The sequence below is a fragment of the Carassius auratus genome, unplaced genomic scaffold (assembly GCF_003368295.1).
Source record: "Carassius auratus strain Wakin unplaced genomic scaffold, ASM336829v1 scaf_tig00026010, whole genome shotgun sequence".
In the NCBI taxonomy this organism is placed as follows: domain Eukaryota; kingdom Metazoa; phylum Chordata; class Actinopteri; order Cypriniformes; family Cyprinidae; genus Carassius; species Carassius auratus.
Genome location: NW_020525478.1, coordinates 19,613 through 40,428, shown reverse-complemented (window position 1 = coordinate 40,428; position 20,816 = coordinate 19,613). Strand labels below are relative to the sequence as shown.

Below are 20,816 nucleotides of genomic sequence, written 5' to 3'. Positions count from 1 at the left end.
CAATAAAGCACATTTCAGGGCTCTTAAGAAAGCATAATGATTACATTTAAAAACAGTGTACATGACCTGTGCCCTGTTATTCATTTCAGTCATTCATTGTCTGGGGATGTATGTTTGTCTTACTGTGGCAACGATTCTCTTGACAGCAGCGGCTGAGAGCTCTTCTCCTTTGGGTTCCTCCACCAGCGTCACGCCCAGATACTTCAGCTGGAAGACCATCCCCTCCAGCAGCGTCTCCCGCGTGTCTGTCCAGTTCTCTGGCAGCTCTGCACAAGCACACGCACAGGATTCACATGTATGCATATGATGCAAGCATGACCAAAAACATGGCAATACCTGCTGCCCACACTAACTCGCTCATGCAGAAGGGTACATCTCACAAAAACATGTCCTGGTCTAAAATAAAATGAATAAAAAAATCATATTTTTTATTATATTATATAAAATAAATTATATTTTGTTAGGTTTATTTGTTCAGATAATGAGTGTGAGTGTGTGTGCGTGTGTGTTTCTGTGCTGTATCAGGCCAACTATGTCAAGAATATGCTTTAGAGACAAGTAATTAATGCAAAAACCATGATAAATTTAATTAAAATTTCACATACAGAAAATAAAGCTTTTTAAAATAAATGTTAATAATAAATAAGGTTTAATATGATATGATATGATATGATGTTGAATAAATTTACTTCAAATGTAAATTTACTTTTTGATTAATTTATATCCGTTTGAATAAACTAAATACATTAAAGGGTCAGTTCACCCAAAAATTTAAATAAGGCTGTGTTTTACTCAAACCCGAGTCATCCTAGGTGTATATGACTTTCTTCTTTCAGATGAATCCAGTCAAAGTTATATTAATAATGGTCTTTGATCTTCCAAGTTGTTTCATGGCACTCAATGGGTGTTGTATTCCTTCAGTAAAACACTAAACATGCTCACTATCTGAACAAATAAATGTAATAAATACTAAAGCAACATATGACAAACATCACACAATCCTCCATTAAAACACAGGTCTTTCATTCACTGCTCTTTTATCAACACCTGCACAGGACAGGAACTCATTCATGCTCATGTCAACACAAAAACTGTGTTTATGTCCATAATAACAGTAACTATTTATATCACTGTGCCTTAGGTGCGCATGTGCTAGTGTTGCATGCATTGGTTAAAAAACATGGCAGAAGAGAAAAACACTTGGGCCTGCTTTCACAGACAGGGTTTACATTAAGCCAGGATTATACCTTAGTTAGTTAATATACGACATTTCAGTTTATTTTTTTTAGAAAATGTCAGGACAAGTTGCTTCAAGAAAAAAAATAAAATAAAAAAAAAATAACAAATTTGATGCAAAAAAAAAAAAAAACGCAGTAAAAAAAAAAACCTACTGCATTCAACGAGCATTTTGTATTGTAGTTTAACAAACAAATGACAAAACGAAAGTAAAAGAACCGCATTTCTCAGCAAATAATCAAAACAATGGCAAATGGCATGTGAATGGGACAGAAGGGAGCATACTGTAACATTTAGTTCAATACTGTTATTCACAATAATCAGACTACTGGTGTATATGTCACTGAACCCACACATAAACCCCCATACTGCCCTGATCTCAGACAAAGCAATGAATAAATGTGTGTTTAACTCCAGACGAGCGCTGGCCTGAGACAGAGGTCAAGGACAGGGGTCAAGGACACACATCTAATAGACAGTTATCTGCTTCTCTCTACACCGAATCTATTATATTACAACCTCGCTTAAACCATCTCAGCATGACAGAGAGCCAGCCAAAAAAAAAGGATAAAAATCAAGAAAGAAAGATAGCAGGAAACCAATCAAATTATTATTTTTTAAATTAAAGAATAAAAAAAAGGACAAAAATAAACAAAATGAAAAAGTCAAGACTTTGAACAATAAAACAATGAAATAAAAAAACACACGTTCAGAACAAAAAATAGAGACAAATTAATAAAAAGTCAAGAAACAGAAGAAAAAGAAAAGAAAGCAATAATGTGGTTAATTCAATTCTGTGTGAAAATGCTTCATTATTGTAAATTAAATCAAGTTCATAATTCAGATTCCATCAGAAATGTATATGCTTGCATTGTATATATGTTAGTCAAGGGTTTAAGTGTGCGTGAAACTAAAATAGATATTGATTATTGCTGATTTCATTAATCATTCATGGGTCTTTGGCTGAAAGGGGGGGGTGGTCTCTGAAACCCCCCTCAGAGATCAAGTGGCAATGTCACCACTATGAGATTTGACTCCCGGAGACCTTCATAACCCCACTGTGACAGATCAATGATCAAAACAGCACGGTTATAGCAGGTCTCATCAGAGCGCTGCTGTTCATGGGCTAAACTGGGGTTTGAGATGCAGTAAGAAAACGATGAAGCTCTTTAAGAGCGTCTGTGTGAGCATGAGTGCCATCCGTCTCCATCACAGACAGACTGACGCTCTCATTGTGTGACAGACGCTTACTTTAACCCTCAATTAACCTGCATTATATAAGATAACTAAGGGACATGCATTCTGTTGATGGTATTTCATGCCTCACTGAGAACTGAAAGGGTTCATTTCAGTCTGTTCCCTGACACTGTGTATTTTGTACACAAAAATGGCATGAGATGACTGAAACTGCCGGTCACAATCTGAATGACTGAGATATGATAACATAAGTAAGCTCTTCAAGATAGTATTTTGGTCTTTATACTTTTCTACTAAATTTCAAGTTTAATTCAGTGTCTAATTATTTGTGAAATTTACTAACAATTCCTGAGTGAACATAGCTTCAAGTTCATTCTTATAGTTCTGCTTTATTTTTGATTGTTGAGCCACTTTTGCCGAAGACAAAAATTCAAACAACAGACATGTTTAATCATTTCTGTTCTCTGTTTTTCATTTTAATATTTCTTCCCCCCAGGTAATCTATTATTGTGGTATAATTTATTTAGGATAAGTCTCCTTCTATGGACAGTCTGTCTAAACAGAACAAACCAGATGGTCACTTCGTCCTGTCTAAGTAGGCGTTTTAAGCCAAAATAAGGACCAGACTATAAGTAAGTAAGTAGTAAAAAGCCTGACTAAGCTAAAGAAGTCCTAAAAGACTATTAATATTCAGTAATATCATTGATTAAACTGTGCTGATGCTATTGTATTACATTTGGACCCTTTCAACAGACTGTGATTATGCATTTATTAATACCATAAATCCATAAGTCTTAACATATTCATTTTTTTTTTTTATGTACAATTACACTTTATTTTGTTTTCTTATAATTACCAATAACATTAAAGTACATAAAACTAGTTGGCGCTGCTGCAGGATGGTTTCTAATCCAAAGGTGAAGGGAATGATGGGCAAATTTGACATTTTTCTGTCTTTTGATCAACATAATCAATCTCTTCATATTTTTTTTATTATCTTTCCTCCTATATATGTGTGTGTGCAACATTTAAACTGCTATTTTCTGTCTTGAACAAAGTGCTCTTTGTAAAAGTGGCTTGACTTGCCTAAGTGAGACTTCGTTCCTGTTTTAAATGCTGCAGACTCCACTTTAAGTCTAACTGTATAGCTGAATTATTCTGCATCACACAGTGCAGAGTCTCTCTCACACACACACACACACAGTGAACAGTGATCCACCAGCCCTGTGTGTAAAGAAGTGCGGCCTGTAGCATGCTGGGATGCCTGTGATTGGTGAGGGTCGTCCTGCACCACTGAACTTCAAAGAGCGGCAGGAAACAGAGCATATCTCACACAGAAACACAGACACACCCAGCAGAAAACCTCAAGTGTGTGTGTGTGTGTGTGTTGTGTGTGTGTTGTGTGTGTGTTGTGTGTGTGTGTGTGTGCGTGTGTGTGCGTGCGTGTGAGAGAGAGAGAGAGAGTGAAAAGTACAGAGCTGCTGGTGGTTATTAACACACTTTTTTTTCTATTTTAAAATATATTCTTTAAAACAATTATTGTTTTATCTATATATACAGTGGGGATCGAAAGTTTGGGCACCCTTTGCAGAATCTGTGAAAATATGAGTGATTTTCAAAAAATAAGAGAGATCATACTAAATGCATGTTATATTTTATTTAGTACTGTCCTGAGTAAGATAAAAGATATTAACATTTAGTCCACAAGACAAAAAAAAAGCTGAAATTATTAAAATAACCCCACTCAAAAGTTTGGGAACCCTTGGTTCTTAGTACTGTGTTCTGTTACCTGATGATCCTCGACTGTCTTTCTGTTTTGTGATGGTTGTGCATGAGTCCCTTGTTTGTTCTGAACAGTTAAACTGAGCAGCGTTCAGTACTCATCATTAAATCAACAGACTGACAGAGCCCTAAATAAAACTAAGCAGTGCTGTTATATCGAGAGCAGGACAGGACAGCAGTGATATGTCATAATTAAAGAAAATGAACAGCAGAAACCCTCCAACTGTTGATAGGAAAGAGGAGAGGCAGAAGAGAGCAATGAACGAGAGATGAAGAGGAGAAAGAGATAAACTTGACAGGTGGAGTAGAGAGGAAACAGAAGTGAGATTAAAGAAATCAAGTCTGCCATGTTTACGGCTCCAATCATAAACAACCTTCAAAGGGGATCCACTGCATGTTTGTGTTCGGATGCATCTGCTAGAGAAACTGACTAATATTTCATAAAGCATCATCTCAAATATTCCCTATACCCAACACGATCATTAATACACAGCGCTCGGATGAACCGCAAACACTTCGGAGGAATGAGAGAGAAATGTTTCACATCAACACGGGTATCTTGGGTAATATTTACAATGATTTAAAAAGCACTTTTCATTTTGCCTTTTAAGTTTCCTAAAGAGTGTGTTATTAGTCGGGTTTTAAATCCCATCAATAACAAAAACATTATTAGATGTCATGTTTTTCAAAAACCATTTCATTTTTGTAATTCGTCTAAAACCGTTCAGTGAATAAATTTGAATTTCAAATTTAAATAAATATATATACGCTTTTTAATATTTAAAAAAATCTTTTTCAAACGAGTAGCTTGACTGTAGTTTATACTGTAAATTATGCAGTTTGTAACCTGCAATGCTACGGTTTCAAAGAAGAGCTCTGAAACAGCTGAGCATGACAGATGTAGTTACTGTATCTGTGCAGGGTGTAAATACTGGTGGAAATGTGGGTCAGTGCTAGATAACATCTACACAAGAATTTCACTCCCATCCTCAAACCAGCAGCTGAAGTTCGACACTAAGACACTGGAAGCTTGAAACAGTGCTCAAGTTACGTTATCAGCCACTCCTGATCACAAAATAAACCTCTGCACAAAACAGGTCAGAACATGTGACTTCATTCTACAGATAAAAGTTTGAAATATATATTTCATGTTTTTGAAATAAGACCGCATTTATTTGCTCAAATATACAGAAATATTATTTACATTTAAAATTACAGTTTTCTATTTTAATATATTTTAAAATGTAATTTATTCCTGTGATTCAAAGCTGAATTTTCAGCATCATTACTCCAGTCGTTCGTGTCACATGATCCTTCAGAAATCATCCTAATATGATGATCTGCTGCTCAAGAAACATTTCTGAATATTATCAGAGTTGAAAACAGTTAATGCTTATTTTTTTTTATGGAAATCATGAAACACTACCACTCGAAACTTTAAAGTATGCAGAATTTAAAAATAAAACTAAGAATCATAATTATTTCAACGTTTCGGCTGCCAATGTAGTTTGTATTAAGTTATTAATTTCTAGTTTATTTGGTATTAGTTATTGTAGTAATTCAACTAAAAATTACCAAAAATTAGAAATGTTGCATTTTTTTTTATTTTTTTATTTCAACTAATGACCATATCTTTCATGGTTAGTTTTTGTTAATAATAACCCCGTTTAAAAGGACTTGAGCAAACAACATCAAAATTCAAAAACGGAAAAAACACTTGATATAGTAAAAATATTCCCAATATATTGGAATATAATTCAATTTCAGAACACCTGAGAAAGATTTAGCGCCAGATTTACTAACCGCTTGCGTAAGCGCAAATCGTCTTTTGGCGTTAAAATAGTACTGTCACGATTTACTAAAGACGCGCAGAGAAGAATTAGCGCTGAAAATGTGTGGACACAGTTAGTTTTGTGCCTGACCTTATTGAATATGCTTTTGCAAGAGTTTCCCTTTCAGACTCAAAATTTATGGGAGGACAGTATTAAAATGAATCATGCAACTCAATTTACTAACGTTTGTTTTTGTCAAATATCTGGTATTTGCGCCCTTTATCTTAAAGCAGGCCATAATGTGCGCTGCTCTTGATAGATTGCGCTGGTCATTATAGATATGATCTGTGTTCTTTAATGTGTATTTGTTAGTAAATCTCTAACGCTGATTTATCCGGTTTAGTAAATCTAGCCCTTAGCAGTCAGATTTAGGAACAGATATCTCAGATTTTAGTGGGTTGAGATGCAATGACACATACTTACTACATAGACCTAGGCTTCACCATCTAAATGAAAGCCAGGCTGCGATTAACGTGGACAAATGGCTGCTTGGCTGGCACACCTTCTGGAAGTGTCCTAACATTTCTAATTACAGCCTCCCAATTTATCAGTCATTGTCAGGCATCTCAGGAAGGCCATTAAACTCCAATCCAGTTGGCAGCTATCTCTGGTGTTAATGTAGTGCTATCAAATAATCAATACGATATGACTGCATCTCTTACACTCTTGAAACGAAGAGTGGTGTTGCTTAGCTGGAAGTCAAAAGAAAAAGAAGACACCTACTTTTTCTGCTTCGTCAGCATCTATCAGTTATATCATTATGTGCCAAAACCAAATACAGAAGGTTTAAAAAAAAATTCCGTCTGAAATATGTCTGCACTCGCCCTTTTCGTTTCGTTTTGTAGCTGGCAGAATGAAGCCGCTCGTAAGCGTGTGCAGGTACATCACGAGCGAGTCCAGGTTCAGCAGGAACTAGCTGATGAAACCAGCAGAAAGCCCAGCGATCAGAGGCTGTCAGTCACAGAGACCCCAGAGAAACCCTGGAGCTATTCGACATCTCTCTAGGAAAACTCCTCCTGCCCTGTTCACTAGATTGGATTTGGATCTCTAAATGAGGGGTTTGCTGGAGATGTTGTTAGCGGGAACGTCTCAGGCGCCATGTGGGACTCACAATAGACAATTGAAATCAGGTTGCACTGGGAAAGCAACGCCTGATTCGTGAACAAATTGTTCAGGGCTGCATTTCGCAAAAGCATTTTAAGACTAGATTTTACGAGAGTAATTTTAGTATTATTTTATATAGCATTATTTTATAGTATTGATCCATTTTAAATTAGAATTTATTGTTAGATTGAAGTTTTGGTCATTTTGTTATGTGGTTTTGTCATTTTTATGGTTTAATAAAATTTCTATTTAGCTTTATTTTTATTTAGTACTATATTATTTAAGCACTATATTAGTACTTTAGATTAATTATATATAAAAAAAATAATATAAAAAAAGCAAATATTTATATTTTATTTCAGCTTTATTTTAATTAAACGAAATAATTTGTAATCATTCCATAAGCTTCATTCCATTCCTCACACACTTTTACGATATGCTAAATTCTGTGATTTCCATTTAGAATTTTTATGGATACTTTCAAGAGTTTAATAAAATTTTAATGAATCAAAAAAATTGTCCAATCAATTCAATTCATAAAACATTTAAATATTTAAACAATTATATAATGTATAAACGTTTGCATTTTATGTATGCATGTATGTTTGTATGTATTTTAGAAATTGTGTGTTAATTGTTCTGGATTCATGATTTAATACACATTTTTTATGAAAAATGTCAATAACAAATGAATGCATAAAACATTAACAATTTTGTCATTTATTATTTTTATTATTATTACTTTGAGAAGTAAATTCTACGGTACAATAGTAATATATTTCTGTTATTTTTTTTTTTTGGGGACGGGTTGTTTTGAAGACCTTTGTGTTTCTGTATGTATTTTGGCCAGAAGGCGGCATCTTAGAAGGAACAGCCTTTGTCTACAATGCCTTAAAATTCTCCCTACATAGGCAGCTCACTAGGTTATGAAACAGAGCCCTTAATGTTCTCCGCTTCCACACTTCAAACATTAAATTCAGATCCAATTTCCTGGATCTCATTTCCAGGGTCAGGCCATTTCTCGAATGCACAGACAAGACATTTAATTCAGGCTGATGTTTACATAAAGCTCTGAGTCAGTTTCCTGTGAGTGTCTCAGATGACACTGTAATCACTGACCTGTAATCACGTTCCCTACTGTCTGCGCTGACCCATCCATAAAGCGCCACCAGCGGCTTCTTGAGGATACGGCCTCAATGTAAGTCACAGAGCTGCTGAATCAACATCCTGACTGTCTGAGGTTTGCTCTGATTATAGCTCTCGCTGCATGAGCTCAGGCTTTCCAAACGTGGATCTGCCGTCTCCTGAAGGACAGCTGAAAATAGCACTTAGATGGAGACAAGCTCCAGACTGTAAAAAGAGATGTATACACTCTCAAGGATTGTTTGGGAAAAGCTGTGTGAAAATTCACTGGTTATTACATTTACAATGTGACACTTGGTGCAAAAATTACATGCTTCTACACAAATCTGACAACTAAAATACTAAAGAGGATTTTTCAAAGGTGGAAATAAAAAAGATTAATGGAGTACATAATACTATTTAATCTTTTTCACATTAAATTGAATGTGTTACATGCAGTTTCACAGGTTCTAAAAAATGACAATAAATTTGACACCATTTTTTTTTCCCTTAAGTTTAGGCATGCCATAAGAAAGTAAAGAAATATTTTTGGGGTTCAATTTAAAGTCAATATGTGCAAAAAAAAGAGAGCGAAAAAGAGGTTACAGTGGGGAACTAACAATGTAAGTAAATGTGGTCAATATGAGGAGGATTTAAAGGCAAAAATTAAAAGCTTTTAATTTAATAAACACACTTATTCACTTATATATTATACATTTATTCTGGAGGTCAACCAATAGAGGATTTTACCGATACAAATAGCTAGATTAGTCCACACTGGCTGATAACTAATAAAATGGATACTGAATGAAATATTGCTTTACTATAAAAATAAAAATAAATACTGACCCATACTTTGTACATGAATAAAAATATCAATACTAATTATTATATTAATCATTAAAGTTAGTTGGTATTTTATTAACTAATAACAGAAGAAACTTTCAAATGTAAAAATGTATTATTAATAGTAAATTTTGATTATTAACACACTCTAACAAGGAACGATACTTACACAACTTTCATTAATTTTAATGTTACAAATGGAGTCTTATTGTAAAGTTGTACTATTTCATTTCAACAGTCAGGCTTACAGATGGCCCTCTTTAAATATCTTCACAAAGACCGTAGGATTGAAATTACATACAGATATTGTAATATTGTATGTGCACTCTCACACTTCAACTGCTTCTATTCTAGAACTATGATTATCTAATTAAAATAACAAAATATCTTATGCCGTGTTCACTGTACGATTTTAGCCCCTATTTTCACTCGCCGACAGTTTTTGCGAAACTATGGAGGAACCTGTTTCTGACACTGAATAAATGTGTTTTAAAAAAAGGTCATTGCAACTTTTTATCTCACAATTGGTTTTTTACAGAACTGCGAGATATAAAGTCAGAATTGTGAGATAAAGTCAATCAAACGGCTTCCATATGACAAATGCCCCAAATTGGAGGCAAATCGGTGCTCATTCATAAGAGTAAAAATCATGCAGTGTGACTTGCAGATGCGTATCCCAAAGCCCATGAAATATTTGTTATGCTGAACATCTGGATCTGTCTGCAATTCAAAATTTTGCTGTATGAGTTCGGACTAAAAAATTCATCAGCGATGTCCTACAGCCAATGAGAGAGCAAGTCATTATGAACATTAACAAATATTTGAGACAAATATAATGTCATTTAATGGAAATCTACGTGAATGGTGCTCTGTGGCGTGGCAGGATTTTCTGTTGGCTGAATTTAAATCAGTGTCTGAAGTTTCCCGAGCTGTGCAGCGTGTAGCCTCACGTGTCAAAACAAACACCACGAGGTGTCAGATTAATCAGCAAAACCAAATACACTGGTCAAACCTTTCGTTTAATTATTTTAAATAATTCTAAATAAAAAAAAAAATTACAGTCCAAGAGTTTGGGTTCTGCTATCATGGCAACAAAGTTGTAAAAGTTGATAAAACTTTACGCAGGAATTGTTAGGAAGTGATTTATTTCACCTTGAAATCATGTTAACAAGCGTATCTTTAACATCTTGTGGCTTTACTATTGAAACAGTGGGTATTTTTACAGACTGGCTTCATTTACATCCAATGTAAGTGCCTTTAAATCTAAATCTTTTTATTTATTTTTATTCTTTTTTTTTTTACATTTTTGCTTTTCAAAAGAAAGGAAGATTTCTTTGAACAACAAACAGATGGAAATGGGGGGTATATGATTAACCAAACACAGTCAGATGCACAAGGGCTAATGTGTATTATAAAATGAACATGTCTGATCAAAATAACATTCTAGTTCTCTGTCAGCATTGTCCTTTATAAAACTCAAAGAGTTCCTAAAATGTAATTATAATTGTGTCATGAAACTCTGAATTTTGGGAGCAAATGACAGTAACTGTAGAGAACCGAGTTATTGTGTATGAGCCCAACTAAAACAATCTCCCATTCACTGTACACAAACACAAAGAATGTTCAACTCAACACACACACACACACACACACACACACACTCTCTCATCATACCATGTCAAACACAATGCTGCCGTTCATCGAAACAACTGACACAAACAATACAACCAAAAAGCTACAATCCAAACCCACCAGAATCAGAAGATTAACCCTTCAAATCACCAACACCAGTTAGATTGTCCTGCTTTCACAAAACCTGCCAAAAAATGTCCAGGAAATTCCATTTAGGGAAAATGAGCATGGGTCTTTTTGATATTTTGTATAATTACTGTGACATTTTCATAACAACTAAGCTAATTTCACATTCAAATGCAGATGTATTTAAAATCTTTTTTTTTTTTTTTTAAATATATTTTTTAATTTGTGTGTATATATATATATATATATATATATATATATATATATATATATATATATATATATATATATATATATATATATATATATATATATATATATATATATAATAAAAACATTCAATATTTTAGGGCCATTAAGATCTGTATTATTAGTTTAACATTATCTTCAAAACAATTAAGCATTCTCTATTCAAATGCAAGATATTTATTTTTTAAATCATTTTAAATATATAAACAATAGGCTACTATTAATATAAAATAATAATATTATTATTTAAATAATATTTATTTATAGATCAAAATAAAGAAATTATAAAATGTGATTTAGTGCAGCATTTTTTAAACAACTAAGATATTATTAGTGTGACATTATTTTCAGAACAATTCTTTATCCAAATGCAAATTTATGTTTAACCATATTAATTATATATAAACCATTAATAATATAAAATACAAATATTTAAATAATATTTATACATAAAAAAATGTTATTAAGTGCAATTTATGTATTTTAAGATATTTATTATTTATTTATAGTAATATTTTATTCAAATGCTGAATTTTTTTTTACACAATTCATAATTACATCAAAAATAGTAAACTTTATAGTTTTACAGTAAATAAAAGCATTATTCTGAGTTACTGAATTTAATCACTTTTTGATATGAAGTACAAATATTTAGTTACATTATGGCAATAAAAATTTGAGGAAACATGCTTAATTGTCAAAAGAAAAACAGTCCAATGAAAAGGCCTGACTTTCTTTCTTATTTTTCATTTCTTCTGTTGATTTGAGGCTGGATGTTTTCTCGAGGAGTGTCACTCTCTCACACAGACTGATGTGTAGGTGCTCATTGACGCAGTATTAGTTTCACACTAGTGCTGATCACAGCTGACTCAGTCCAGACCGTCACATCACATGACCACTGTATTTATCAGCAGAAACAGCCACGAGATATTCCTGTAGTACAGCACAACTCAAGCAAAACAACACTAACAACCATGCAGCTTTGGCAATTAAACACGTTAACTAAACCACACAGACTTGTGGATTCTACAGTATCATCATAACCTCATGCAAGGCTGTTTTGTTCAAATCCATTTCTCTGTTGAGAAAATGAATGGGTCTGGAGCGTTACGCTCTACTGAGGAACACAGAGGCTGCTGGGACAGATCTGTGTGAACTCAAGTAGCACAGATCATGCCGTCTGGGACGGGAGAGAGATGGGGATGGCAGAATAGGATGCATTGTTCAGTCAGCAGATAAAACAAGAGATGACAGAGCTGCAGAGGAGGAGGAGGAGGAGAGAGATCTCAGCCTGTCTCACACACACACACACACACACACAAATGTGTATTTATGCTGAAAAAGTCCATAATAATGACTTGAATATGTATATGCAAATTCAACTTTAAAAGGTAATTGTGATGCGGATGAAGTCAAGAGGATCAGCGGAGACGAGGTGTGTGTGTGTGTGTGTGTGTGTGTGTGTGTGTCATGAGACCCCATAAATAACACCAAGCTTTAAAGAGATTTGAAGGGCTCGGCGCTGCTGTATTTAGCCTCAGGTTACACACACACACACACACACATCTACAGGTTGCAGAAGGACACAATCAACAGGCTCTCTGAGGATTGTGAAAGACCTGCTGCTTCTTCAATTTCTGAACTCACATTGCTAAATACACTTGTGGTTATTACAAGATGCTGACAAATCATCATTACTCACTCAGAGGACTGAACAATATCTAAAAACATTATATTGCAGTATTTTCCAGCCTCCTGACCATTTCCAATCTCAATATTTACGTACTTGTTCTGAAAAGGTCATTATTTCCCATCAAAGAAACAATCATTCTGACCAAATGGGCAATGCTAAAAACGATCAAATGTATTTTTTCTACACTTTTTTTCTTCTTACTATAAACATTCTGAAGGATTATGTTTAAATTCCACACAATATATCAATACATAAATGTTAAATGGTAATAAGAAGTCTCTTATGTTCACCAAGGTTGCATTTATTTGTAATGTCAACAGTAATATTGTAAATATTATTAGAATTTAAAATAGCGGTTTTCTATTTGGCTATATTGTAAAATGTAACTTATGACATGAGACAAAGAAATTATCATGAAACTTCTCTAATGATCCAATTGAAAGCACATTAAAATCATCAGGAGGATATTCACATCACCAGCAAAATAATCACGAATATATAATGAATGCTCAATACATCGCCCAGCCATACACACAGTCCTCTCATAACATCACTTAATCATGAGAAGTTTAAATGCCCATCAATTTCAAACTGCTTCCTTACAAAATCACTTTCTTGATCTCTTTCTGACCCTGATCTGCTTCCAATCTCCGGCCACACAAGCGTGAATATGACTGTGTGTGTGTGTGTGTGTGTGTGTGAGAACACTGAGATACTGAAGATGTCTGAGGTGGTAAATCTTGCGTATGTCTATATATATATATATATATATATATATAAAGGCACTCTATTTGAAAGCCGTTGAGTTTCCTGTTAACATCAAACCAAATTTTGTAAATACACATATTTCCAGTTGTCTGATTTCATTTAATATTCCACAGTTTTCATATTAGACATCCAATAATTTTGCAGCCAATATGAACTACTAAAAATACTTCAATATATAGTATAGTTTTTAGTATTTATTAGTAAAATTTAGCGACTGGCATCTGCAACTGGCCTACAATATTAGCAAATCCCTTTAATACAGCCAGGCCTTTTACAAATTCAACATTTTATTTGTGACGCATGCCTGAAAATATATATATATATATATGATTTAAAGTTCATACTGTACGTCACCTTTCGGTCTATTCAAAGCTCACACATACAAATGTAACTTCATAATCTAGTACCTTTGCCTTTTTTGTCCAATTTTCTGATACTTCTTTGCTTTAAATAAAGGTTTGTAATGTTGTGTGTGTAATGTCACCTCCAAGTTGGTTAGCTTGATGCTTTAACAAAGACTTTTTAAAATCCCTATGGGAAAAAATAATGGAAGAAATAATTACCCAACCAACACAGCTGAAAAAAAAAGTGGATGGGAATCAATGCACTCTACTTAAAGATTCCATAGAAGAACCTTTTTGTCTAAATGGTTCCATTAAGAATCTTTAACATCTGAAGAACCTTTCTGTTTCACAAAACAAGGCTCTTCAGATTATAAAAAAACATAAGAAAGAGCTGGTTCTTTGTGGAAGCAAAAATGGTTCTTCTATGGCATCGCTGTGATGAAACTTTGAAGCACCTTTAAGAGTTTGAGTTGGCTGGAAGTCTAACTGAGTTTCATCTGCCCTTTCGAGTTCATTTCAGACGCTCAGCCGACCACAAGAGAAGACTCTGCTATTTAAATCTGCTGTCTTGAGATGATCAGACGAACATACAGCATTGTGGGAAGATCGTTAATGGCACCGGAAATGACAGAGCTTTTCATTTACTCAACGATAAGCTTGCACAAGATTATTGAAACCAACTGCCACTAGCCTGCTGAGACTCTGTCCACAGACATGAATGCAACACAGGCTTCAAAAACTCTTCAAAATCTGGCCTTCCAAATATAATGCTCTATTGACATGACAGTTCCAGTAGGCAAAGTCAGACGCTCTGCTCAAATGACTAAAATAATTCAACATAAATAATTGTTTTGACTCACTGTGGTCTCTGATTTCTAAAAACGTCACTGGATTCATTACATTTGTCAAAAGAAGCAGCTTTCATTAAAGCGATAGTTCAGCCACAGATGAAATTCTGTCGTTTACTCAACCTCATGCCATTTCAATTTTCAATTCAAACAAAAAAATAACAGAAACACAGACACTCACAGATAAAAGCAACTCGTTTCATCTGTTACTTAACGTTTAGTAAACAGCTTGTCATTGCAAAATGAGAAATGTGTAGTTTAACAAACAGACAAAGCCCAAAACGAAGGTCGCAAAACTATTTTGCATAAAATACTGACATTCACACAATAAATTAGTACATAAAATGGTTAAATTGATTAAAAGTACACACTCAAAACAATAATCTACTTCTGATTAGGGGTTGGGTATCGTTAAGGTTTTAACGGTATTACTATTCTTACCGATACTGCTTAACCGTCCGGTACTTTAACGGTATTCTTATCGGTACTTTTTGTTGTGTTACTTTGTGTTGTGTTAGGCAGTCGAAATCTTTATATTTCTGCTTGCAGTAGCTCTGCTACTAAATTAATTTTAAAATTCACATACAGCTATCAGCTGTTCCTTCATCTTGGCTGAGCTTTCAATGTTGTTACGGAAAAGGTGAGGAAGCTACATGACTGCGGTGCACTTGCGGCATTCTGAAAAGTTGAGATGTTTTTAACTCGATGCGGTGCGGATGCGCCTGAAAAAAACGAGCTTGTCGCACCACGTGCGCGTCGCAACCGAGTCGCTTCCATTATGAACCTGCACACCGCGCCTACATTTGAAATAATGAACTTGAGTGCGCAAAAGACGCGTTATGTGAATGGCCCCTTATGTGTTTGTGTGCGCCGCTCTCGTTCTTGTTGTGGTGTGTGTGTGTGTGTGTGTGTGTGTGTGACTAACAGACAGCCTCCGCGGCGCGTATGAGAGATCTCGCAGATCTCACAGACAAGCGTCTTAATAATATCGCAAATTAGAAATATTTGGTAAGACAAAATGTGCACAATAACATTATTAAGCAAATCTCTTCGCCATCGTCAATCTTTATTATTAAGCGGGAGTTTTCATACTGTTATGTCTGTGTGTGGGCCGCGCTCGTTGTGGTGTGTGTGTCTGACAGACAGCCTCCGCGGCGCGCATCAGAGATCTCGCAGATCTCCCAGACAAACGTCTTAATATGATCGCACATTAGAAATGTTTGGTGATATAAAATATGCACGATAACTTTATTAAGCAAAAATACATAGTACATTCATTTTTTCCCCTCCAGTACCGAAAGCAGAACCGATAGCGTCAGATCTTATTGATACTATGGTCTTTCATAATTTAGCCCCGGGGCCATTTTAATACCAAGTTCCAGTACCCATCCCTACTTCTGATATTGCATTTTTTATTACTGTTAAAGACGGTAATACATATTATGTTTTAATTGTTTGATATAAAACACTTTAATAAGATAAATCAGTTCTGCATATCACTTAATCCACATTCAAACAAAACTTGCATACCCATAAATATTAATGCCTCAATAATCAAGTGCCTAAATTAATTATAAATTAGTGTATGTAATAACCATGCATATTGTTTTAACAGTTCTAAATATCACTTAATTCACACTGAAGCATAAAAAATTCCATAACCATATTAATGTCTATCAAGTGCCAAAATTCAAAATCAAACTTGATGTATAACAATGAATATTTTTTATGATTTAATATAATGATTCAGTTCTACATATGAATTAATCCACAGTTAAACATAAAATAGTCATCAACAATCAACAATACTGTATATTTTTTGTGACCAATAAAGAGTTGATACTCCATAACCATAATAATATATATATTATTATGTTCTGAAATTAATTAATTAAATTGCTTAATGTATATTACTCGTTTAAAAAAATTATAATCCTTAAAATAAATCATTTCTACACCAAAACTTAAACATATAAAAAATATATTTTCTACGATCAACTAAGTGCATATTGCAAAACAAAAACAAAAATTAAATATTATGTGTATGTGACAAAATATCTATCAAACTCCATAAAAAGCATCATAAAAGTAGTCCTGTATCAAAGTATCACCACACAACTATTGATATGACAGATGTTCTACTACATTTATTAGTCACAATAATCAGAACAAATGGGTTTCTGCTAAGTAATAGTTCATTAGCTTAGCTTTAGGCTGTTTTTAAACTTTTGGTTTGAATATGACTCTTCTAATCTGAACTCAAAATCAGAACATTTAGTTTCAAAAATTATATTCTAGAACTTTTGATTAGAAATCCTAAATTCAAGCTCCAGGTGCCAAAAGTGGCCGAATAATCTCATGATACAGTTCTAATCTACAGTCCACTGCTGCTATCTAGAAATGCATCATGATTGGGTGCGTTTGGGGTAGAACTGACTGTGGCTTTCAGGCATCATGCTGTGAATCTGCTGTGGTGAGACACGTTTCCTGTTAAACAGGCTCAAAAATAACAACTTCTGTCTGCTGCACCATTACTGCAGAGACTGATACGAGTAAGTGTCCTCAGAGCAGGTGAGCTGGAATCATGTGTGCAGAAAAATGTGTCCGTCTTGTGCAGGATGAGGACACGGACCATTAGTAACAAACCCTGACCCAGTCCACTATAAAAGTCACCATGGATACCAAAAGACAATCTGTCTTGGGTATGATGCTGCTTTCGGTTCATGTTGGAATGATCACGAGATAAGCACACAAAAAACACCCCAACGAAGAAAATAACGGGATATTTCAGATATTTTTCTAGGACTGGACATATATTGCTTATTATATTACTTCTATATATTGCTTTTATGTTTACTTATAACTGTTCATATTAAATGTATTTTACAAACATTTTTTACAATGTGTAGATAGATAGGAAGATAGATTTTACAAAATTTATACTAATACATCACACACAATACACACACACACACACACATATATATATATATATATATATATATATATATATATATATATATTAGGGGTGTAACATACATGTATTCGTACTGTACTGTTTTGGTACAGGGCTTTCGGTACGGTGCAAGTGTGTACCGAATGACGGAATGCAATATTAAGTACATTTTCGTGTTTCCAAACTAACATATTAAGTGGCGGAAGTCTCCGCGTTCAGCGCAAATCCTGCCCTGCAGCAGATTCTAAGGCCGGCGACACACTGGATGCGTGGTGCAAGCGTCTCAGCTGCGTGCCGTGTCTGTTTTTAATTCGGCTCCCATGTTAACAGGTTAGAGCTTGCAGACTGCCTGCGTGAGACGTGGAAAACGCGTGCATGCTAGAAATAGAACCGATGCCTATTTTTCACGCGACACGAAAGCGTGTTGGAAGCGTTTCCAGGCAAAATAGGAAAATATGTTTATTCATTTTGTACACAAATACATATTAATTCACGACATTTTGATATTTGAAAGTCTATAGGTTGACATAAATTCAGATATAAATGTAATTTAAAAAAAATAATAATAATTATCGATTTTCAAATATTGCACCTGTCAAACATAGTCCATTTTGCCATCAATACTGTTGATGGTGTCCTTTATCAATAGGCGTAGGTGTAGGTGTGTAAAAAAAAAGTTTATATTGTTGTCATGAAGACAAGAGCCTGGTCTGTCAGCGGCCTCCCTCTATGTCACCTACAGTAGCAGCAGCGCGCCAGCACCGCGTCAGGCACGATTCTGGTATGTAAAGACACAGAAAACGCGAGGCAGCCGCCACGCTCCTGACACGCAGCAGAGACACACAAATACAAATACATATTAATTCATAATTCATTCATTGAAAGTCTATAGGTTGACAAATTCAGATATAAATGTAATTAAAAAAAAAAAATTATAATTATCGATTTTCAAATATTGCACCTGTCAAACATAAGTCTATTTTGCTGCCAATACTGTTGACGATGTCCTTTATCAGTAGGCTTTATATTTATGCTCAACATGAAGTATAGATATTTTATACTTTCACCCTCCCGGTTATGTGCAATGGTTTCATCTTCACTTCCTTCCCCTAAACTGTTGGCATTTTTGGACGCGAACAGTATTACTGATACTTTCTGCTCCACTCTAACATCTTGTTTAGACACTGTTTGCCCCTTATCTTCCAGGCCAGCCCGTTACACCCCTTCTGCCCCTTGATCTGATGTTCTACGCAAACACCGTTCTAAGCTTAGAGCTTCTGAAAGGGTGTGGCGCAAGTCCAAAAATACTACTGACCTTATTGTGTATCAGTCACTCCTATCTTCTTTCTCTGCTAATGTCTCCTCTGCTAAAAAGACATACTACTATAACAAAATTAACAATTCTTCGAACTCTCGCATGCTTTTTAAAACATTTTCCTCACTTCTTTGTCCTCCTCCTCGCCCTCCTGCTTCCTCTCTAATAGCTGACGACTTTGCAACATTTTTCATTAATAAAATTAAACACATAAGTGCACAATTTTCCACACCATAATCATTCAAGCTCATATCACCAGCAAACTCATTTACATCCTTCTCTTCACTCTCTGAGGCAGAAGTCTCAAAACTCATCCTTTCTATTCACCCTACTTCTTGCCTGCTTGATCCTAATCCATCTCATCTCCTTCAAGCCATTTCTCCTGCAGTTGTACCTGCACTCACTCACATCATCAACACTTCCCTCCACACTGGTGTTTTCCCCTCATCATTTAAACAGGCATGAATAACTCCACTACTTAAGAAACCCAACCTCAACCCATCTCTTTTAGAGAACTACAGACCAGTTTCTCTTCTTCCTTTCATTGCAAAAACACTTGAAAGAGCTGTGTTCAAACAAGTCTCTACATTTCTCACACACAACAATCTCCTTGACAGCAACCAATCTGGCTTCAGAAGTGGACATTCAACTGAGACGGCCTTGCTCTCAGTTGTTGAAGCTCTAAGACTGGCAAGAGCAGAATCCAAATCTTCAGTACTTATCCTGCTTGATCTGTCCGCTGCTTTTGACACGGTTAATCACCAGATCCTCTTATCAACCCTACTGGCAAATGGCATCTCAGGAACCAAACTTCAATGGTTTGAGTCTTACCTATCAGATAGGTCCTTCAAAGTATCTTGGAGAGGTGAGGTGTCCAAGTCTCAACATCTAACTACTGGGGTGCCTCAGGGCTCAGTTCTTGGACCTCTTCTCTTCTCTGTCTACATGGCATCATTAGGTTCTGTCATTCAGAAACATGGCTTTTCATACCACTGCTATGCTGATGACACTCAACTCTACCTCTCATTCCATCATGATGATCCGACGGTAGCTATTCGCATCTCAGCTTGTCTAACAGACATTTCTTCCTGGATGATGGACCATCACCTTCAACTCAACCTTGCCAAGACAGAACTGCTTGTGATTCCAGCAAACTCATCGTTCCATCACAATTTCACCATCAAGTTAGGCACATCAACCACAACTCCTTCAAAAACAGCTAGAAGCCTTGGAGTTATGATTGATGATCAGCTGACTTTCTCAGACCACATTGCTAAAACTGTCCGATCCTGCAGATTTGCTTTATTCAACATCAAGAAGATCAGCCCCTTTCTTTCGGAACATGCTGTACAACTCCTTGTTCAAGCTCTTGTTCTGTCCAGGCTGGACTATTGCAATGCCCTCTTGGCAGGTTTTCCAGCCAATCCTTTCAAACCTTTACAATTAATTCAGAACGCGGCAGCAAGATTAATGAGCCAAAAAGAATACACGTCACACCTCTGTTTATCAATTTGCAATGGCTACCAATAGCTGCTCGCATAAAATTCAAGGCATTGATGTTTGCCTACAAAACTATCACTGGCTCTGCACCCATTTACCTAAATTTGTTACTTCAGACTTATGTGCCCTCTAGAAGCTTGTGTTGTGCATGTGAACGTTGCTTGATTGTGCCATGCCAATGAAGCACAAAGTCAGTTTTACTGACTTTTAAATGAAATGTTCCATCCTGGTGGAATGACCTTCCCAACTCAATCCAAGCAGCTGAG

At 35.2% G+C, this 20,816-nt stretch overlaps 1 protein-coding gene across 2 annotated transcripts in view; it reads right to left on the bottom strand.

Moving 5' to 3' along the window:
• LOC113078567 (low density lipoprotein receptor adapter protein 1-B-like) overlaps window positions 1-20,816 on the bottom strand; it is a 40,153-nt gene that overhangs the window by 16,314 nt on the left and 3,023 nt on the right. For both annotated transcript variants that reach the window (XM_026250868.1, XM_026250869.1), the window contains exon 2: window positions 124-266. In XM_026250868.1, the coding sequence (XP_026106653.1) occupies window positions 124-266 (143 nt within the window). The remainder of the gene's footprint in view (window positions 1-123; window positions 267-20,816) is intronic.